Source organism: Miniopterus natalensis, chromosome 19, assembly GCF_054644295.1.
Source record: "Miniopterus natalensis isolate mMinNat1 chromosome 19, mMinNat1.hap1, whole genome shotgun sequence".
Lineage (NCBI taxonomy): Eukaryota > Metazoa > Chordata > Mammalia > Chiroptera > Miniopteridae > Miniopterus > Miniopterus natalensis.
Genome location: NC_142099.1, coordinates 395,140 through 416,925, shown reverse-complemented (window position 1 = coordinate 416,925; position 21,786 = coordinate 395,140). Strand labels below are relative to the sequence as shown.

At 46.6% G+C, this 21,786-nt stretch overlaps 7 protein-coding genes across 7 annotated transcripts; 3 read left to right on the top strand and 4 right to left on the bottom strand.

The window, feature by feature from the left end:
* The first annotated feature begins 3,165 nt into the window (after window positions 1-3,165).
* Window positions 3,166-3,723, top strand: LOC107539715 (histone H4). The gene has a single exon (XM_016216289.2). It carries the CDS (start codon window positions 3,166-3,168, stop codon window positions 3,475-3,477), a length of 312 nt encoding a protein of 103 aa, XP_016071775.1. The 3' UTR covers window positions 3,478-3,723.
* Window positions 3,724-6,649: 2,926 nt separating this feature from the next.
* On the bottom strand, window positions 6,650-7,181 carry LOC107539687 (histone H4). The gene has a single exon (XM_087827720.1). The coding sequence runs from the start codon at window positions 7,165-7,167 to the stop codon at window positions 6,856-6,858; it is 312 nt and encodes a 103-aa protein (XP_087683846.1). The 5' UTR covers window positions 7,168-7,181; the 3' UTR covers window positions 6,650-6,855.
* Window positions 7,182-9,147: 1,966 nt separating this feature from the next.
* Window positions 9,148-9,637, bottom strand: LOC107539695 (histone H3.1). Its single transcript, XM_087827705.1, has one exon. It carries the CDS (start codon window positions 9,614-9,616, stop codon window positions 9,206-9,208), a length of 411 nt encoding a protein of 136 aa, XP_087683831.1. The 5' UTR covers window positions 9,617-9,637; the 3' UTR covers window positions 9,148-9,205.
* A 1,003-nt stretch (window positions 9,638-10,640) lies between these two features.
* On the top strand, window positions 10,641-12,136 carry LOC107539705 (histone H2B type 1-C/E/F/G/I). Its single transcript, XM_016216279.2, has one exon. The coding sequence runs from the start codon at window positions 10,651-10,653 to the stop codon at window positions 11,029-11,031; it is 381 nt and encodes a 126-aa protein (XP_016071765.1). The 5' UTR covers window positions 10,641-10,650; the 3' UTR covers window positions 11,032-12,136.
* Window positions 12,137-14,105: 1,969 nt separating this feature from the next.
* On the bottom strand, window positions 14,106-14,994 carry LOC148090832 (histone H3.1). Its single transcript, XM_087827700.1, has one exon. It carries the CDS (start codon window positions 14,972-14,974, stop codon window positions 14,564-14,566), a length of 411 nt encoding a protein of 136 aa, XP_087683826.1. The 5' UTR covers window positions 14,975-14,994; the 3' UTR covers window positions 14,106-14,563.
* A 708-nt stretch (window positions 14,995-15,702) lies between these two features.
* LOC107539701 (histone H2A type 1) lies at window positions 15,703-16,180 on the bottom strand. Its single transcript, XM_016216276.2, has one exon. It carries the CDS (start codon window positions 16,178-16,180, stop codon window positions 15,788-15,790), a length of 393 nt encoding a protein of 130 aa, XP_016071762.1. The 3' UTR covers window positions 15,703-15,787.
* Window positions 16,181-16,485: 305 nt separating this feature from the next.
* LOC107539712 (histone H2B type 1-C/E/F/G/I) lies at window positions 16,486-17,075 on the top strand. The gene has a single exon (XM_016216287.2). It carries the CDS (start codon window positions 16,512-16,514, stop codon window positions 16,890-16,892), a length of 381 nt encoding a protein of 126 aa, XP_016071773.1. The 5' UTR covers window positions 16,486-16,511; the 3' UTR covers window positions 16,893-17,075.
* The last annotated feature ends 4,711 nt before the right edge of the window (window positions 17,076-21,786 follow it).

Genomic DNA, 21,786 nt, shown 5'->3' with positions numbered 1-21,786 from the left:
CAAGAAAAGTATTTGGGTGTTATGTTTCTTCTAATAAATGCCTGGATCTCCAAAAGTCTAGTTATTCTGGCTTAAATTCTGCATGGTTTGAGAACTTTCTCATGTAAATCCAAGATAAAATAACCAACTTCAAAGGTGTCCCAATTAACTAATTTCATAAAAATCACTTAACTTGTTTTAAAATAGTCATTTATTGGCAGGCACTGACTGGAACCAAGTCTCTGGGGCTTGAGACAATGTTATACAAATACTGTGTATAAAGAAGTAGGCTTATAGGATTGGATCTTCCCCACTCTCATTCTTCCTAGGCAGGGATTTCATGGGTCTCTACAGGAAGGGGCTGTTATCCTCAGTAGTATCATTACCAATAGCAGTGATCACATTCTATAGGCCCTTTCCCTTTTCATCCTAGAGCCTAATATTATCTAGACCTAAAGATACAATTAAAATTCAGATTTCTAAAAGTTTACAATTTGGGTCATCATTGTAGTCATACTATCGTTGAAAATTGTTTGAATTTTTCCCTAAATTACATACACTAGATATAAGATGGGTGGGAGCCTGTCCTAGAGCAGATGTCCCTATCTCATTCACGTGTCCTTCCTGAAGGGCAATCATTGAGATAATTGCTTTCACCAGAAGAGTTCTTCTTTCGTGTTTATAGGAGGGTGGGGCTGTGCTACACACAGTTACTGTTATTGCTTGAGACTCAGGCACTTCTCTCTGGGACTGAATGGAGCGTGCACGGGGTTCTCGAAAGCTGGATTATGCCCCATGGGACTGGAAACTGGAAAACTTTTCCCTATTACTTTGGTAACACACACAAAAATTGTGCTTTTGCTTTTGAACTCTAAATCCATATGTATCTTAAAACAGTGGATTTTCCACTATGCTAAGATGTGACCCATTTACTGTATAGATGTATAAAGTAACCAAGCGAAACTACAGATAAGTGATGGATACCTCCCTCATGAATTTGTGTTCTCTCAGTTGTGGTGGTAAATCCCCCCCCCCCCCCCACCGTGATGACTGTGAGAGTTACAGGTAGTGCTCACAGGTCAATGCACAGGGGCTGTGCTACGTGTTCCAGAATTCAGTGACCTGCAAATGTTTAAGGGGAAAGGTGACTTCATTAACTAAAGATCAAAAAAGGCAAAGAAAATAGAAGGGCTGCATAGCAGCCAGGGCATTGTATTCAAATAGAACATGTCCCGAAGGATCCTGAGGAAACACATCTATTTTAATTTCCTATCAGATGGTCTCACCTGAGGGCACTCTCCCACTTAAAACTCCACTCCAAGCACAACTATATCTCACTCATTTTATTTCCTAAAAAGGACATGACTCCCAAACTTGCCATTTCCTTCTTACGTGTCTCTATCTGTAATATCTGGTTCACACAGAAGTTGGCTAATTTCTAGCGCCCTTCAAAAATACTCCAATATTCACTTCATCTCAAGTACCCACCCTCTTCCCTTTCCCAGTCTGCACTAGATCTTCAGAAGAAATTCTCTACTCCAGCACAGCCCAACAGAGCTTACGGCAATGACGGAAGTGTCTGTAGATGTACTGTTTAATAGACAGCCACTACCTGCATGTGACTGTTACGTCTTACCTGTGACTCAATAACATAAGAAGTTAATTTTTAATTTTATTTAAGTTTAATTCATTTACATTTAAATAAGCACTTGTGGCTAGTGGCTAATGTAGGACAGCACCACTTTCAACAGCTCTTCACAAACTTGAATTCACATATTACGCATTTGGAGATCTTGTTAAAAATGCCATTATCAGTTCAGTCAATTTAGGGTTGGGCCTGAAGTTCCCTAAGTCTGACAAGCTCCCAGGTGAAGCTAATGTTGCAATCACACAACTGCTCCCACCCATCACTACCAGTCAGAAGCAGGAGCCTGGTGAGTTGATTCAGGCTGACCCCTCACACTGAGTTTTTTTCTCTCGCCTGTCCTTGACTGTTTCTTTAAAAGAATGTGTTTGTCATTGTAAATCTGGAATTTGTACACTATTCTAGGCATATAGTAGACTCTGAATTACTGAATCAATCAATCAATCAATCAATGATTGTTTCCTGATTTCTCAAAAAGGAGAGTGTGGGAGATCACAGTGTCTATGTCGGCTTAAATCTGTGTCTAAGTCTCAGCTTAGAGGAAATGATTAATTTTCCGACTGCCTGTATGATGGCACCCACAGAGAAGGGGTTTTTGCAGATTGCCTCTGTGGTACATAGAAGGTGCTCAGTGTGAATGTGAACAAACGTTGGCATTTGTCTAAGCAAATGGAGCCATCACCTGTGTATAGAACATCACTTCTGTTACTTTGTACTTGGACAGTATTTCAGTGTTTATTGGTGTTATTTTTGTTAACTTTTATTCACCATGACATACCTTCTCTTCTTTAATGGCATATAGATCAGTGGTCAGTGGCAAGGTCTTAAGAGCCCAGAATCACAGGCCTCAGTTCTAACCCGGTAGCACCACATTTTAGAACAGGGTTAGCTCTCCCAGCCTGGGATTCTTCCTTTATAAAAAAAAATAAAATAAAATTACTACCTACTTTTTTCCGTTCATCTTTAGTCCCCTCTATACCCTTCTCCACCTACCCTCCCTCCCCCAGCAAGAATTCTTCTCCTTTACAATGCAAAGAGTACTTTACAAATTTGGGAGCAAAAAGTGGAAATGCAATTAACATCGATCCCCTTCCTAGAGGCTCCCCCTTAGGAAGACTGAAAACGATGTGGATCATTATGCTCCGCAGACGAGAACGTTACACGTTCGGCCAAATTCAATAAGTATTGCTAGAGCTGTAAAAACCAGTATTGATATTTTTTAAAGAATCCTCGCATTAAAAAATTAATGCATTTTGGTATTTCTCTCCCGTTTGTCGATCAGTGTAGCGTTATGGCCTCTTTCTTATGGACGGTCACGGTGGTGAGGACACTTGCACAATGCCAATTATTGCGACAAGGCGCAGGCACCGGTCTCGAGCCCACAAAAGGCCGCGCGGCTCCAGGCCCCCGGACCCGGACGGCGCCGGCGCGGGGCGCTTTCCCCGCCCCCGCCGCCCAGCGTCCGGGAGCGCGCGAGGCTATATAAGGGGCTGCAGCGAGCGCGCCGGCCGCAGGGTCTGACCGGCCGGAGGCTCTTCACCATGTCTGGTCGCGGCAAAGGCGGGAAGGGCCTCGGGAAGGGCGGCGCCAAGCGCCACCGCAAGGTGCTGCGCGACAACATCCAGGGCATCACCAAGCCCGCCATCCGGCGCCTGGCGCGGCGCGGCGGCGTCAAGCGCATCTCCGGGCTCATCTACGAGGAGACCCGCGGGGTGCTCAAGGTGTTCCTGGAGAACGTGATCCGCGACGCCGTCACCTACACGGAGCACGCCAAGCGCAAGACGGTCACGGCCATGGACGTGGTCTACGCGCTCAAGCGCCAGGGCCGCACCCTCTACGGCTTCGGCGGCTGAGCCGCCCCGCAGCCCGCGCCCCCAGCTCGTCCCCAAAGGCCCTTCTCAGGGCCACCCACCTGCTCGCACGAAGGGCTGTTAGTAACAACCACGCCTGAAGGTAATACTCTATATTTGGGTCGGTGTTCCGCTGTAATTCCAACTTTTAACAAAATGAAGTCGCTTCTTTGCAAAGTCCCGTCTCGTTTCGGCGCCATTTGGGGCGGTCCTGGCCTAAGATGGCGGCTCTCAAGTGAACCCAAAGAACAAAGCAAATTGGGGGTGGGGGGTCCTCGTTCGGAAACTCCCTGGTTTCGTGACCACCTGGGTCTCGTTGCCTTTGGGGCGGCAGCAGTTCTCTAATTTAAATGCGCCTCCCTGGTTGCAGGTTCCCGGGAGCATTAAGATTCACTTTCCCAGAAGGTCCCACCGACCCAGCACCTTGCGGCCTGTAGGCGGCGCTCCTGCTTAACCTCCCTGCGGGAAACCAGGGTAGCTGTGGACAGAGTTAGGCTAGAAACTCAAAATCAAAAGTGGAAAAGACAGTTAATGGTTTTCTTACTCGGTGCCTTCCTGAGGACGTGGAACTCTAGCATCACTTAGGTCACCGCTTATCTTACTGCTTTATTTCCAGAATTTTGGTAATTAAATGCTTCTTCATGTGTTCTGTCAACCTACAGCCTTCCCACCTGTGACCCTGCCTGCAGCCTCTCCTCCATTTCTCTGCCAGGCAGAAGAGGTAGCCTTTAGGCGATCCCATGCTCACCCTCCCACCTGTGATCTAAATCCTTCCCCTACCTGAAGACTTCCATGTACGCCACTTAAACCCACAGTGAAAACACCCAGGATACCAGGGGCAGCTTCAGTCTGTACCTGTTACATCTTAGCGTAGTTGTTAATGGAGGTACCTTCCACTATCAGTAACTTACTTGGTTGGACAATAAATTAGTTGGTCATCCTATTCTAACTACAAGGATATCCCACCTTAAAGTTTTCATATTCTCTCTGCTGGCTCCTTCCCTTCCATGTGTATAAAATTTCCTTCTTCCCTTCTGGCTGCTTCGGCTGGTCTAATATCAAAATCACATAAGACAGATTAACAGGAGAAAAACAGTTTTAATTTTTTACATACAGAAGCATCCAAAAGTATGACTCAAAGGCAGTCAGGCAATTGAGGCTGGTCTGCCATCCGGAGCTAAAGAATGGGAGGGTGACTGGGGCACCAAACGGGAGGAGGCAATTCACAGGAAGAGCTGACGGTTGGTACTCAGGTCATTCAGATAAAAGTTAACTCTGTTAATAGCTCTCTTTTTGGCACAGGCCTGCTGTCTAAATGCTTTTAGGCATAGAAGTTTATTCTGAGTCTGCTGGGTCTTTGCCTTCGGATCAAAATAAGTCACATGCCAAATAGTACATTTTGGGGTGGCCTATTCTGCTCCCCTTCAGTTTTGTCAGTTTAATTCTCAGGCCCAGCCAAGAACACTAAGAGGTAGAGGTAAAATCTGACTTCCCTGCAAAGGCTATAGAACATCAAAGAAATATCCCACCACCACCACAGGAAGAGAGCATGGAAAGCATTGTTCACTGTTATCCCCCGTCTTTGCAGAAAAGGGGCACCACATGCTCCTTGGAGCTAGTTTCCCTGGCTTCAAACCTCAGCTCCACTGTGTGGGCCTGGACAAATTACTTATACACCCTGGGCCTTCAATGTCTGTCTCTTAGGGTTGCTTTGAATATTAAATAAGTTTAATATGTGCACAGTTGTACCTCTGAACTGTCTACTCTCTTACTCTTATTAAACTAGCACAGAAGAAAAAACCTACACATTAGACCATCTTCTCTAAAGGCCTAGTACCATGCAATAAATGAATGATTCGTGTTACCTGTTTCTAGCCTTTCAGATAGAAAATAAATTATGCAGCTTTGATGGGGCCTTTCCACCTTTACTTCGAGATCAGAAAAGACGAGAAAGGACATTTCTGATGTCTGTCCCCACACCAGCTGTACAGCCTTTATAGATCCGATGGCAACTGAACTGTCGATTCAATATTTCCTCCAGTGTTGGAGAAAGACCAGTTAGCAGAGCAGCCTGGCAGCAGGTTTTCTCCTAACCAGCCATCAATACTTTTCTCGGAAGTATACCAACAAATTTACCTCCACTATAGTTCTTTGTGGCAGAACAAATAAGTATATAATGCAAACTTGGCATCAAACTTGCTTGTTTGAATCTGGGACCCTATAATTGTATTAAAATACAAATAATGTGTATTTTAAATCTATAACTTTTAGTAAATAGCATTTTCTCAGATGTCAGGCATGACGTGCATATGATAAACTTCAATCTCCTATTAAAAATAGTTCTCAAAAACTGAAAAAATTGAAAAATACTTTTCTCAATCATTAAATAAAAATGCAAATTAGTTGGCTGATACATCAATATGAAGACATACTTTATAAAATTTTATAAACATATTGGAATGTCTAAATGGTCCATAATAAAAAACGGGGAAACGAACCTAACTACAGCAGGCAAGAGGGAAATAAGCTGGGAGTCGAGGGGAATGGGGTGGGCCAGACTCCGGAGAGCCTGTGACCGCAGGAGGGGTCTGGTCCTCCACAAGTGCAAAGTGAGTGCCTAGGGTCTCAGAACTAGGACACCCGAGTTAGGACACTGGCCTCAGTCTAGTTAACGTTAATTTACAAACTTCTTGCCTCAGGTTGAGGGAGGGACACGGCCTGAGAACAGAAATCACCAAGTCCCAGTTAATAACATTTAAACAGTAAGAATTAGCGCCCAGCGGTTCCTGGCAATTCTTAATCGAGCTGGGCTCCTGTGGGCGGTGGCAGCACCTAGCAGACTCATAATTTACACGCGTATTTACGGAATCCCACCCCCACCACCAGATTAAAACCGGCGCACCTGCTCTTCCAGGGTCCTCGCCAACCACGTTCCTTAGAGTTCTTTCACTGGGGACACGGAACGAGCGGGGTCCCTGCGAAGAGCTCAGGACTGCAGAGCTTTCTCTCCTCTGTTGAGGGTTCAGCTCTCCCAGGGATACCCCCCCACACCCTCACTCCACTCGGGTTTCATTTCTTATTCCTGTCTGTCGCCCCCACCCCCACCCAAGTCCGCGCGCCATCCCGATTGGCCCTGGGCGCCGCCACTCCGGGTCCCTGCGCGCTGACTGGCGGAGGCCAGGCCTGGAGGAGCCACCCGCCCCCCACATTCGGCCTGAAGTTACTGCTAAAGCTTAAGACCCCCCCGCAACATCAAACGCAAGCAACCGTGTCCACAGAACCGCCAGAGCGCGACAGCCGCGCACAGCTCTTCCCGAGGACGTGGGCGGCCCTGAGAAGGGCCTTTGGGGGGGCACAGACGCGGCTGGTGGACGCGGGGGCTCAGCCGCCGAAGCCGTAGAGGGTGCGGCCCTGGCGCTTGAGCGCGTAGACCACGTCCATGGCCGTGACCGTCTTGCGCTTGGCGTGCTCCGTGTAGGTGACGGCGTCGCGGATCACGTTCTCCAGGAACACCTTGAGCACCCCGCGGGTCTCCTCGTAGATGAGCCCGGAGATGCGCTTGACGCCGCCGCGCCGCGCCAGGCGCCGGATGGCGGGCTTGGTGATGCCCTGGATGTTGTCGCGCAGCACCTTGCGGTGGCGCTTGGCGCCGCCCTTCCCGAGGCCCTTCCCGCCTTTGCCGCGACCAGACATGACCGACGAGGAGACTCTGCGCCGTTTGTCCCCACACCGCCCGCTGCAGCCTCTTAAGTAACAAGTGGGCGGACCTCATTGGCGCAGAAAGACCGGAAAAGACGGGAAACCGCCCGGAGTCCCCGCCCCGGCTTCCGGAGGCTCAAGTGAACGGGGGTAGGGAAATTGTCCCGGTATTTAGAAAATAAGAAATTTTCAGCAGGAGTGCGTACCATGTACACAAAAGAAATTACCTGGTTTACGTATGTGTGTGTTTTAAAATATTTATCTATCCCATGGATATTTTGGATCATTTTCACACTGGAATTGAAATAAACCCAAACCCCAAGAAACAAAGGAATTGGTAAGCGGTGACAAGCAACCCAACCAGACTTTGGGTGTGAAATCGGAGAGCGGCTGCTCTCAAGCTATTACCGGGCCTGTTTCTTAAACTGAGTTTTAGTGGCCTTCTCCATAAAAAGGAGAAATATTTGTCAATAATTGAGTTATTATAAGCAAAATGGCTTATAGTACGTTGCCAGTAAATCCTGTTGACAGAATTTAAAACAAAGTATAACAGGACTAAAGCACGTGGAAGGATTTCAAAACATTTCCAATATAACACCAGCACGAGCAGTGTGCTTTAATTTAAACAAGTTGAGCATATTCAATTAAACAATGAAGGACTGCAGAGGGAAACAATGGAAATTCCAGGGGGTAACGCCGTGTTCTGTGTAGGACAGAGGGTGGAGGGTGCTCGTCCTTTCCTCGGGTTGGTGCATGGAATTCAAGTAAAGCTCTCATAAACTCTAAAGCTAGGAAAAGGGATTTTATGCAAAGGACAGTAATAAAAATGCAGGCATTTCTAGATCTTTGCATTATTTAAAAAAAAAAATTAACTGAGCTAATACCTGAGGGCATACCATAATTAACACAATAAAAATAACAATAATGGGATGTGTGATCTCTGTTGTGGTGCAGTGATTATGCCTGGAGGGCTCTGGAGGAAGGAAATTACCCTGACATTCCAAAAGTCTGTTATCCTAGATGCAAAAAGACAATAAAGAGGTTCAGTTAAGATAAGGATTAATCTTTGTCCCAGAAGATACCGCATTAGGCCACGACTACCCACCAAGCCTTTTAGTTAGAAAGTTTTGATGTCATATGGCCCTATGTAGTTACTTTCCATCTCTATAGGCCTCCCCTGAGCTTGTTGGGTTTAGTATGAGGCCCCTGTTTTCTTTTTTCCCCACAGTACAATAACCATTCGTCAATGGAAAGATACACAGTTGTTTCTACTTTAAGGCTATTACAAATAAAGCTATTAAAAACTTTCAAGTATGGAGTGGGGGGTTTTTTGTTGTTTCTTCCCCTAAACCCCAAATTTGGGTTTAATGTTGTACTTCCTGCCTTCCACCTTAAAATTGCAGTTCTTAAAGGTGCATTAGTGCTGCTGTGATGACTGGTAGCCTAATAACCTTTCCACAGTCACATAGAAATCACATTGTGTTGGTAAATCACTTGAAAGTTTGCTTCAAGGTAAAAATATCCCACTAGCAAGAGTGCGTGGTTTTTGTTGAATATGCCGCTGGCAATTCCAGCTTCTGTGTTCCTGCCTGAGACTTGACTCTATTAAAGTGCACAACTATTAGGCTAGGAACTCCCATTGCTAATATGTGCCACCTTACTAAACCCAAAACTGTACATTGCCCAAGAATGTTATAGAAATTGCTCTTGGAAAAAAAGCTGAATTCCTGACTAGACCTTTGGCTAAAAACCGAGGTCTCTTTTGCTGCAGTGGTGCGGTGCGCAGCTGTATCACTGAGAGCAGAGCCGAGCACTGCCCTGGTGCTGCTGCTACTTCTAGGGAAGAGGGGGGGACTTGAGCGGCCAGTCACTCCGACGCGGGTACGGTGGTTACTACCTGCTCAACCCCACAGCTGTTTTGGGCTCAGGAGGCACGTTTCACTGCTCTGCTTAAAGCTCTTCAAAGTGAAACAGTAGGCGGCTCTGAAAAGAGCCTTTGGGTTCAAGGTTAAAGGCCGGTTGTAGGGACAATTTACGCCCTCTCCCCGCGAATGCGGCGCGCGAGCTGGATGTCCTTGGGCATGATGGTGACGCGCTTGGCGTGGATGGCGCACAGGTTGGTGTCCTCGAAGAGCCCCACCAGGTAGGCCTCGCACGCCTCCTGCAGCGCCATGACGGCCGAGCTCTGGAAGCGCAGGTCGGTCTTGAAGTCCTGCGCGATCTCGCGCACCAGGCGCTGGAAGGGCAGCTTGCGGATCAGCAGCTCCGTGGACTTCTGGTAGCGGCGGATCTCGCGCAGCGCCACCGTGCCGGGCCGGTAGCGGTGCGGCTTCTTCACGCCGCCCGTGGCCGGCGCGCTCTTGCGGGCCGCCTTGGTCGCCAGCTGCTTGCGCGGCGCCTTCCCGCCCGTGGACTTGCGCGCCGTCTGCTTCGTCCGAGCCATGATCACAAACTGCAAATACAGTCCTCAACTGAAACCGCAGCTGTTCTCGCTCCTATTTATAACGCCAAACTCCTCCTGATTGGTCCGAATGTTCAAATTTCGCGCCATGATTTAAGTAACGTAATCGGCCTGTGATTGGCTATCCGGTCCACTTTAAAAATTGAAAGGTGCTCGGTTATCTTTTCACTTAGGTCTCCGCCCTTGGCCCACCCTGTATTGAACGCGAAGGAATTCCTTAATTGGTTTTGTTTAATCTCCTTGATAATATCCTTAATTCCCTTGTTTTGGATTAAATTTGGGAGAAGATGAAAATGAAAGTTTCTCAACCTCAAAAAGTCTAGTTTCAATATGATCAACCCAGTCCAGTTTCGTCCTTTATAAAAGCTTCTGACTTGGAGACATGTTTCAGCAATACAAGCATCCTATTTCATAATTTCTAACCTTCCAACAAACACTTGCATTCCTTTCATATACCCTGTTCCCAGGTAACAGGAAAATCTCACCTCTGTGGAAATGGAATGGCTCTTTGAGTTTTAAAAAAGCTTAAATGTGCTGACTTTGATCAGACCAAAATGAGAATGTCAACAGCATAATTTTGAACACATTTAAATATGCAGCTAACTTCTAAGTGCTCTTTTCTAACTTTAGCAACCTGGCATCTAATTTGGCAAGGAACTATACACTCATGAACTTATATTACACTTTGTCTCTTTAGATCTAGATCGAGGGAGAGACAAGGTTCATAAATAGATACGATCGACAAGACATTTATTTCACTTTTTGCACTGCAGTGAATATGAAAACTTTTCTAAGGGAGGGAGGAGAAAAGAATCCAGGGCTGCTTCCTCATAAACAGCCAGTCAATAAGTAGCTTAGAAATCGCCTTGATTGCGTAAAACGTTCCTATTGGGCGATTTCATCCAATCAGGGATTGGATTCGATTAAGCACCTATTTGCATAGAAGCCTTACAAATGTAGGCCAGCCTCGCAAGCAACCCTCATTCTGCTGGTTTTCTGTCAGAGAACCTTGCACTATGCCTGAGCCGGCCAAGTCCGCGCCCGCCCCGAAGAAGGGCTCCAAGAAGGCGGTGACCAAGGCGCAGAAGAAGGACGGCAAGAAGCGCAAGCGCAGCCGCAAGGAGAGCTACTCGGTCTACGTGTACAAGGTGCTGAAGCAGGTGCACCCCGACACCGGCATCTCGTCCAAGGCCATGGGCATCATGAACTCCTTCGTCAACGACATCTTCGAGCGCATCGCGGGCGAGGCGTCGCGCCTGGCGCATTACAACAAGCGCTCGACCATCACGTCGCGGGAGATCCAGACGGCCGTGCGCCTGCTGCTGCCCGGCGAGCTGGCCAAGCACGCCGTGTCCGAGGGCACCAAGGCCGTCACCAAGTACACCAGCTCCAAGTAGACGCGCAAGTAAGCGGCTTGTCTCCTACCCCAAAGGCTCTTTTCAGAGCCACTCACATTTTCACATAAAGAGCTGTAATGTGTGGGTGCTGTTGTCATCTTGCAGGAAAGGCGTCCAGATTTGTGGGGACAAATTGAACAATACATTTTTGAAGAGGTAGTTTTTAGAGGTCATACTGTGCCCTTCGATTCTGATGTAACTCATTGACTGGATAATAAGGTGCTGTACATCTGGTGATACAAGGTACTCATTTCTAATAAGTGTAAGGGATTGGGTGGGACTGGAACCAAAACGAGGTCCATGGAAGAGTAACTTAAACCCCTAGGAAGTAACTAGGACTTCAGGCTTCTTTGATAAAGATTAAGTAGGTTTTATGAGAGAATGGAGGAGAGGGAAACCTGAAACAGGTGAGAACAAGGCCTCTTTGTTGTGGGTAACATAATGTCTTTTGCCTGGGCAGTCTACCCTTCAACAGGCTGCGAATCAACAATACGTTTTCAGCTGTGGATTTTCAAGATACCTTGATTAGAAAGCATGTAGATATCTGAAATGGTGGTCTCTAAGTTCCATACTCATGGTCTTTTCTGTAGGAGTTGGGGAGGGGTTGGTGCAGAGGAGTCTTAAGGTCGAGTTAGCATTGCCAAATGCTGAATTGATTTAACTTTAAATTTTCAAGTTCCTTGGAGGCAGTTCTGGAAGGAAGGTGGAGTAAGAGATGGCAAGGGAAGACACAGCAAGATAGAGGAATTACAAAGATGTGCAGAATTCAAGTTCCAATTTATGGACTATAGTTAACAGCAGACTGAAGTTATTTCATCCAATATGTTTGGCCTATTGCAGAGATACAGGGCCAAGCACACAGCCTCCCATCTGCTAGGCCACTTTGCTCCTCAGCCCTGGTTCTCAATTCCACCCTCAGCAGCGAAGAAATTCATTGGGGGAAAGGGGAAGAAGAAAGATGTGAAACTTGAAACCAAGGATTCAAGCATTATGACTGTCCCATTTGTAACCTATCTGAAATGTGTTAATTTGCCCAATCTCTTTCCCCTTGTTTCTTGCTGTATGTTTAAAACTTATTCAATAAAATTAAATCATGGAACTCAAACTTCAATTGGTCTGTAAGCATTTCTCTTCCATGACTGACCTTGGAAATGGCCGGCCTAGCAGTGGATTTGGAGGCTACCACTGCAGTAAGGTAATTTCCTACCTTTAAAAAAAATTTAAAAATATACATATTTATATCTTTATTGATTTCAGAGAGGAAGGGAGAGGGAGAGAGCTGAAATATCAATGATGAGAGAGTCATAATTGATTAGCTGCCTCCTGCACACCCCTGACTGGGAATTGAGCCCACAACCCAGGCATGTGCCCTGACTGGGAATCAAACCAATATCTGGATCCTAGGCCGACACTCTCAACCACTGAGTGTTGCTTGGCTGGTCCCCACCATTTTTTTGAAACCATGTGAGATGGTATAATTTCACCTTTGGTAAAAATAATGGCGATACATAGCTGCAAAGGAAGCCTATGGTGTTTAATTACTAAATAAGAAAGGAAAATCAATTTCAGGGGACATGGCAGTCCCTGCCACAGGTTCATGCCTAAAGGCACTATACACAAGAGGGAAAATTAATAAGTTCTTAAGTCTTCAAAAGAACACAAATTTTCCAGTACAACAAAAATGAATTGTAAATTCTGGCAAGAAATATTTCATTAGGAAAGAAAAGAAAATAATTTAATTCTAACAAGAGTTGTACTATCATTTTGAGGTGAGTAATGCTTGAGGTCACTGGGAGTCCAAACGTAGCTATGTGCAATCAGTACAGGGCTCTGGAAATCAGGAAAATGCCTCAAAATGTGGAGGGAGGACTGCATGGTCAGACTCAGTGCCTTCTATGAATGAGGTCAGACTGAGTTTGGAGTCCAGTGACACCCTACTCATTTTAATATACATTCCAAATACAACAATACAGTACACAAGCTCCAATCCTACCTGCCTCAGTGCTGTCTTTTTTCTCAACTCATTTAGAAGACATACCAGTTCTAATGTGTAATTAACATTGAGACCTCAATGAAATCAAACTGTCTTAGGTGCACGATGTCATGGGTCATTGCTTTAGAGAACATTTAATTCTGTGATGGAAATAAGCAAGCAATTTCCAAACCCTTATTCCTGGTGAGAGTTCAGACACAGGCTGCTTTTCTTAATGTGACCAATTTAAAGAATAGGCTTCTAAAACTGGAATTCAGGGGAATCCCTGAGGGGAACTTGGAACCGTGTACATCAAGGGGGCCTGGGTGGGTCTGAGACTACATTTCAAGCAAGGTCCAAGGGATGCCAAAACTGCTACTTGTCCCGACAATTCTTCAGGCCTCTGCATTCAGTTCTGCCACCAATAAGCTCATTAGAAATCCTGATTATCAATTATCAGGAAAACAATGCCTTCATTGTTGTGTGTGAAAGAAATATTTCACAGGGAAGCCAAAACTGCTTCACTTTTAACTACACCGAGATTGGAATTGACATGAAAAAGCAAACATCAAAGATTTCCCCCCATAGCACTAAGTTTCCTGATGACCAGTGACCAAACATGTGGGAGCAAAGCTTTAAGACGGGTCAATAGAAAATTCACACCCCAAATCCAACCATTTTTAAAGAACCTCATCTTTCATGTGTGCCTATATAACTAGAATTTCACACTCAATTACTGCTCCTTGCAAATGACTTAAAATACAAGGAAACAACTTAGCCTATTGCCAAGCACCCCTTGGGACACCTGAAACTCATACTTACAACCTATTTCCCACTAGCCAGCAAAGCTCCTAACTTGGGGAAATTTTTGCACATAACCTATTCACTTGGGTTCACCCGAGAGGGCTGAAACATCAGAGGAAACTCTAAAACCAGCAGTCCCACTTCACCTCCACCTTATGAAAACAAATCTCCACCTAAATGTCCCAAATCAAACTACTTCAAATAAAATCTCAAGACACATTAAAACTGTAACTTAACACACAGAACTGGCGAAAAAAAAAAGGGGGGGTGGAGTGGCCGTTAAGAGCCTTTGAGTTGGGTTAAATCAGTGCAGGGAAAGCCAGGTTCTGTGGCTAAGCATAGAACTTCGGTTTTCACTTTTAGTTCACAGCTTAGTTTCTGACAACAGTTTACCAACCACCCTAGGCTAGGAGTTCCTATTACTAATATGTGCATAAACCTGATTCCACAACTCCTGCTTTGATCGAGGGTGTTTCAGGACACTGCCTTTACTGGAGGAAAAGTGGAGAGCTACTAGGGGGTTACTCACTTTCACCTGCGCAAGGTATGTCTTTAGTGCCTTAGCGACAATGACATTTCTCCTGCAGGATGCAGACACCTGTTCAGCACACTGAGTTTGTACTTACTTGAAAAAGCTCTGAATTACTGGCAGGAACGAGATTTCGGTTCCACCCTTTTGCCTACAGCTCTCCAAATGGAAACAGTAGGTGGCTCTGAAAAGAGCCGTTGTGTTCAAGATTTCCACTCCCTAAGAGTTTAAGCCCTCTCCCCGCGGATGCGGCGCGCCAGCTGGATGTCCTTGGGCATGATGGTGACGCGCTTGGCGTGGATGGCGCACAGGTTGGTGTCCTCGAAGAGCCCCACCAGGTAGGCCTCGCACGCCTCCTGCAGCGCCATGACGGCCGAGCTCTGGAAGCGCAGGTCGGTCTTGAAGTCCTGCGCGATCTCGCGCACCAGGCGCTGGAAGGGCAGCTTGCGGATCAGCAGCTCCGTGGACTTCTGGTAGCGGCGGATCTCGCGCAGCGCCACCGTGCCGGGCCGGTAGCGGTGCGGCTTCTTCACGCCGCCCGTGGCCGGCGCGCTCTTGCGGGCCGCCTTGGTCGCCAGCTGCTTGCGCGGCGCCTTCCCGCCCGTGGACTTGCGCGCCGTCTGCTTCGTCCGAGCCATCTCAAGAACAGCAAAGGGAAATACTAACTTCAGTAAAGAGAAAGAGGCATCCTTTATATAGCCTCAGAAACGTTCTGATTGGTTTTGCGCTTTTTCAAAAGCCCCGCGCAAACAAACCATTGGCTGAAAAGTAAAGATGGTGGTGATTGGCGAATTATTAGAAACTGGACGAACTGCTCTATGCCCCAATCCCTTCTCTTTAACAGTCTGTGATGAGTTAACTTTTTAATCTTGTTTCTTGTATTTCAAGTTGTAAATAGGGAACCTATTGGAGATTCTGGAAAGGTGCCAAATGACTCTAGATCTATATAGTGGTCTGAGGACCACGTGTAGAGGGCAGGTTTACTTGTATTGTTTTCCCGTGACTTACTCTTGGACCAGAGACAACAGGCAAACCACAGCCTACCACCCCCACCCGCAGGGGAGATCTGCCGACCTTGAAAACCGGGTTTTACCTTTGGTCTCTCTCCTCCCTAGAAAAATTTGACTTGCTTAACACTGAAGTCAAACTGCTTACTGGGGTTTATAATAAAAGTCCGTTACTTGCTTTCTTCTAATTTCAAAAAAATCTTTAAACATTCTCAAAAAGAAACCGTTTTTCCCTGAGCCACATTCAAGCTGAGTAGGGTTACAAGTACTCAGACAGTAACTCAGTAACTAAGTGAATGAGCTGTACTGACTATGGAGAGGTGGTTATGCCTGTAAAATATAGCACCAAGTACTTGCTCTTTTTATGTGACAATGTGTGGCTCTGAAAAGAGCCTTTTGGGTAAAATAAAAGGTGGTAGATTGTAATCAGATATTTTAGTTGGTTCACTTTCCCTTGGCCTTGTGGTGGCTCTCGGTCTTCTTGGGCAGCAGCACGGCCTGGATGTTGGGCAGGACGCCGCCCTGCGCGATGGTGACCTTGCCCAGCAGCTTGTTGAGCTCCTCGTCGTTGCGGATGGCCAGCTGCAGGTGGCGCGGGATGATGCGCGTCTTCTTGTTGTCGCGGGCCGCGTTGCCCGCCAGCTCCAGGATCTCGGCCGTCAGGTACTCCAGCACGGCCGCCAGGTACACGGGCGCGCCCGCCCCGACCCGCTCCGCGTAGTTGCCCTTGCGCAGCAGGCGGTGCACGCGGCCCACGGGGAACTGCAGCCCGGCCCGCGAGGAGCGCGTCTTGGCCTTGGCGCGCGCCTTCCCGCCCTGCTTCCCGCGTCCAGACATTGTAAACTTATAGAACTTCACTACAAGTAGCTGCTAAAGCGAAAGTGCAGGGGCGGCACTTTTTATAAACGTTTTTGGGCGCGAAAATGCAGACATGTCATTGGTTAACATCTCAGCTTCATCTTAACCAGTGAAAAGGCAAATTTGGAATTCTTGCGTTCCGATTGGACAGAGCTAATTTTATGACGTTGCTCTGAATAGCCACCAATCAGACGCAGGATTTTAGTTTTTCACCTTATTTGCATGCGATGTTTTATATAAATACGACACATCCTACCTCACTCTTACTATTTCTCTGCTTTTAGCGACCACGTCTGTTGCTCTCCCGACCATGCCCGAGCCGGCCAAGTCCGCGCCCGCCCCGAAGAAGGGCTCCAAGAAGGCGGTGACCAAGGCGCAGAAGAAGGACGGCAAGAAGCGCAAGCGCAGCCGCAAGGAGAGCTACTCGGTCTACGTGTACAAGGTGCTGAAGCAGGTGCACCCCGACACCGGCATCTCGTCCAAGGCCATGGGCATCATGAACTCCTTCGTCAACGACATCTTCGAGCGCATCGCGGGCGAGGCGTCGCGCCTGGCGCATTACAACAAGCGCTCGACCATCACGTCGCGGGAGATCCAGACGGCCGTGCGCCTGCTGCTGCCCGGCGAGCTGGCCAAGCACGCCGTGTCCGAGGGCACCAAGGCCGTCACCAAGTACACCAGCTCCAAGTAGACTCGCAAGTAAGCGGCCGACTCCTAACCCCAAAGGCTCTTTTCAGAGCCACTCACCTTATCTCAAAGACCTGTAACTCTCCTGACTTGGTGAAAACGTTTAAGGCAACCAGCGTCATGAAAACTAAACTGACACAAGTTTCTTCCTCATCTAGTTAGTAAAGACGTATGCAGCCTGACCAGTCATTTGCTACTAGAGTAACTGGCAAAGGAAACGTGGCCAAATCTGGTTTGATCTTTATTGATTTCAGAGAGGAAAGAAGGGAGAGAGAGAGAAACATCAATGTGAGAGTCATTGATCAAGCCCACAACCCGGGCATGTGCCCTGACTGGGAATCGAACCCCAGTCGCCTGGATCCTAGGTCCACGCTCAACCACTGAGCCACGCCCGGCCAGGCCTGGTTTGATCTCTTAATCTTGCACCGCCTGGAGCCTGTAAATTTGCTGTTTTCAGTTTCATTTTCTCCCCCAAGCCCACTAACGAACGTTTCCACAAATTTTTCACTGGAATTTATCACCTTAAATTGTTTCAAGTAGCTCAAATAGTACCTCTTGGCAAGCTTGTGGGTTGTTTGATCCGGTAGAGTTTTAAATTCAGTTTAATATTCAAGGGTAAAAGGAATAGCAAGATATCCTCAGGGTAGGAAAGAGGTATCTATTGTTAAGTACGTTTTTCAACTAGCTCTAATTCCTAAGCATTGATTGTGCCTCCAGGGGTCAGCTTCACTCAGGCCCCAAGATCTCCCAGAGTTCCCCATAAAATTTCTCCGGAGTTAGTATTTTCTTTTTCAGTTACTTTTTCATTTCTTGGTACTTCAAGAGAGAAGGGTCATAGGATTTAAAATTTGTGTGCTCTTCAGCATGTCACTGATTTTTATTCTACAAACCTGTGAAGGAGTCTCCAGTTTTCAGGTCAATTGACCTTTCAGGCTGAGTACTAGCCCCTCACATAAATAAAACATCTGAATGCCCATCTGTCTAAGGACTGGTTTCCACAGTATTTGTTAGACTTATTCTCAAGGAAGAGGCTAGTTGTAATAGGAATGGGGAAACAGGCACAAAGGAAAATACATCATTAGAATAAAAGAAAAGTAAAAGTGGCCAGAGGACACATGTTCTTTGAGGCCCATTAAAGTTCTTATCAGCCAAATTTTCTTTAAAATGTACATCAGTTGGGATTTGGAATATAAGGATCACCTGGCAGCAAATCTAACTTCAGAGGACTGTGGTGTGAAGAGGGAACCATGGCCATTGACAGAGTAAACCTGAGCTAAAGATCTCATTTTCTACTTACAAGCTACATGTCTTTTTCTGGAAATGCCTACATAGCAGGTTTCTGTGAACATTAAATAAATGACTCAGCTTTGTAATGGAGCTTGTGAAGAAAATTCCCTGCAGCCCACATATAATTAAGGAATATATTTCTTGCTCTCCAAAGCAAATTTCAAATACATTTCTAAAACAATGTGTTCATGAAAAGAAACAAAAAGCTGAGTCTTTGCTTTATTCAAGGTAAAAAGAGAAAATGTTCATGTTGTGAAATGTGTTTCACCTTTAGGCTTGAAAAACTTACTTGTTAACTAGAGACATATTTTGATTTTTTCCCTACCTCTTTACAAGATAAACACTGTGTGTTCATAAAATACATATGCCTGTTGCAAGTGATCTCACCCTTTTCTTTATTCTAAAAAAGAAAGCCAGGATAGCTTTTAATTTTTTCAAAAAAAGTAAATAAAACAGAATTACTTTAAAAAGAAAAAAAAGAAAAAATAAAAAAAAAAAAGCACAGGTTAAGGGGAAATCCCCCAGGGCAAGATACAGTCCTGCCTCCCTTTTTGAATGCCAAGTTTGGGCAAATTACTTAAACCCTCTGTGAGCATCATCTTACCTATAAAATGGGAATAATAATGAGGAACTACCACATGGCATTCCTGGGTGATCGATACAGAAACACAGGTAAATCACTTAGGATAGTGTCTTAGGAAAGAGAGAGGCCTCCCAAATATTAGCTGTGGCTAAAGCCTCTTGTCACTGTTAGTGGAGGTGCCCTGGGTCCTGCCCACACTGAATCTCAGGGTCCAGAGACCTTGACCCAGAGCAGGAGGCCAAAAAGCCTGCTAACATTTGACAGCAATTAGGGTTCCTTGTCTGGCAGTGTGAACAACAATGCAAACCCCAACAGTCTAAGCCCTTCTTTAGGGCCATCTCTCCCCTGCACTGTTTTGAGGACATGCCAGTGCCTGTAAGACTTCCCTGCCTTGGATTGTCAATTCAAGCAAGCTGATTTTCAAGGCACCTTCGCCTGCCACACTAGAACTGGGGGCACCACGTAGTAGTCAGATGTGCTAGATTATAAGAAAGGGACTCCTGGTGATTTTTTTATTCCTTTTTTCTCCCCATGCCTCCCACTCCCTTTGCCTAACCCTCATGGTAGCATCCAGCCAGGATGAAGTATCTTCAGAAGAGCAGCTACACTTTCAAAGGTCAAAAGGGAACCAAGTCATTATTGTCCACAATCCTTCCCAAACTAGGAAAAGCCAGGGCCACCCTAAAGACTGACATAGGGTTGCCAACAATTTAGAAGACTGATGTCAGTCTTATTTCATAAAAGAACTATCCTTTTATCACCTCAAAGGTAATAAGCATAAACTCAAAAAAAGAAACCTTTGTACCAAGTAAATTTGGTCCTTGATACCAAATAAGTTGAATTTTAAAAATTTTTTTGAGAATGAGTGATTTTTAATTTGCAGGGAATTACATCCCTGGGTTTCCAAAGTCCCACTTCTCTTAATCCAGTCATAGAAGTGTAGCTGGGTGAATTAAATTGTAATAGTAAGAAAGACTTACTACACAGACTTTTTTTTTTGTCATTCTTACACAGAAGAGAGCTTGAACAAAAGCTAATACTGCCCTTGGATGAGCGTTTGAGAACCAGTAAATTGTACAGATCCCTTCATTTCAAAATTGAAAAATGTATCTCGGAATCAGCTCAGCTAATCAGAGGAGGGGGCAGAGTTAAGGCAGATTTCTTGGCTATTTGCCCTAAATTTGTATCTATTCTCACTTCCACATGTTGTAAGCAGTTATATTCTGTTCTAAGTAGTCCACACACTTATTGATAATAGGCTTATGAAGTAATCTACATAATGAAAATTGTACTTATATATTATAGCAAAGCATCCTCTAGATGTGATCTGATACTTTTCCTATTTAAGTACTAGAGTCCATATCTTTAAAATAGATGAGATTTAAAATTACTCCATTGATTTTTCCCTGTCTCAAAGTATCACCCCTAGATTGCCTGCTGGCCACAAGGAGGAAAAACCTGATTTTACAATCACCCTAAGCCAGTGATCAATTTATTAGCTCGAATTTGGATAAGCCTGACATCATGTGGCCCTGACATGGTGCAGCACTGTGTACATCATATCATCTATAAACTTCCTTGACAAGAAAACTAACATGATTTCAGTCACATCTATGGAAATCACTTCTACCTGGAAGGGCCTACAGGGTATAGATGTCCAATGAAAAGACCCCATCAGGAAACAGGACAAACCAGGACATCCTATAGGTCAGATCTCCAGCAAATCAAGGTCCGAAAAAAAAAGTTGAGGTTCAGGAAAGAGGAAAAGACTTAAGAAACCTGAGACAGAACCAAAGGTGTCATGATTGGATCCAACTCTGAGGAAACCATTATCTCTATGACATTTGGGGCATAATAGGGATTTTTAAATGAGCTGAGTATTAGATATTAAGGAATTTTACTTAAGTGTGATGACATGAAAGTTTTATTTTTTAAATAGTGCATACTGTACTTAATAATTTGGGGTGTAATATCCTGTCGCTTGTATGTATACTTTTAAAACCGTCCCCGATCAGGGCACATACCCAGGTTCGGGCCCATCCCTGGTCGGGGTGCACATGGGAAGCAACCAATCGGTGTTTCTCTCGCAATCGATGTTTCTCGCTCTTTCTCTCCCTTCCCTCTCTCTAGAATCAATGAAAAGCTTATCCTCGGCTGAGGATTTAAAAAAAACAAAAAGGTATGTCTGCTCACTGTCGAGCTGGGCGACATCTGTGCCCTGGTGTTCACTGAGTAACGCCTCTTCTGCACTTTAATTTTGCACAAGTCAGGACTCTGGCAGCCTCTGAGCTAACAGCGCCCGCCGGCCGCCCCGCGCGGGCCCCCAGCGCTCCCGCCGCCCCCGCACAGCACACGCGCGGGGGGGGGGGGGGGCCGCTGCGCGCTCGCCGGCCCGCGCGCTTTGTCCCCGCTGGGCTTTGTCCCTCGCCCTCCGCCATTTTGAGCGCGGGGACCCGGGCGGGGAAAAGGGGTCCCCTGCCGCCTCGGGACCGTGCAACCCGACTTGCCCGTGGTTTCCTCGAGCCGTGCACACGTCTCCCCACTCGAAGGCCTGGAGAGCTAGGAGGAAGGTTCGTGGGGGGCTAGACAACGCCACGCGAGCTGCTTCGCTGCCACCTGAAACTTTCAAACGGCCGAGCGAACGTGTCCTCACCACGCGATTGCCACGAAGTAGACGCCCGACAGTAGACTCCCAACCAAACCCGGGGCTGCAGGCTAAAGCTGGCTCCTGGTAGCTTTAATTGCGCGCGGAGCAGAGCAAAAGGGGCTCGTTTTCAGGGAACGTGTGGGGCCCGAGGCGGGCCTTTGGTGGAGGAAAAGATTACGCTGCTGGAAATGGGCGCCTTAGCCCCGGACCCGTGGGAGCCGCCCTGGAGCCCGAGCGCGCGGACGGCGTCCCCCGCGGGGAGCTGGGGGCGGGAGGAGGCCCCGCGCCGCGGAGGGAGCAGCGCCTCCAGGTGCAGAGGAAGTGCCCCCGAAGTCGAGCACTGACCCCTTAGGGTCCTCATGGGCTTTAGACTGCTGGGCC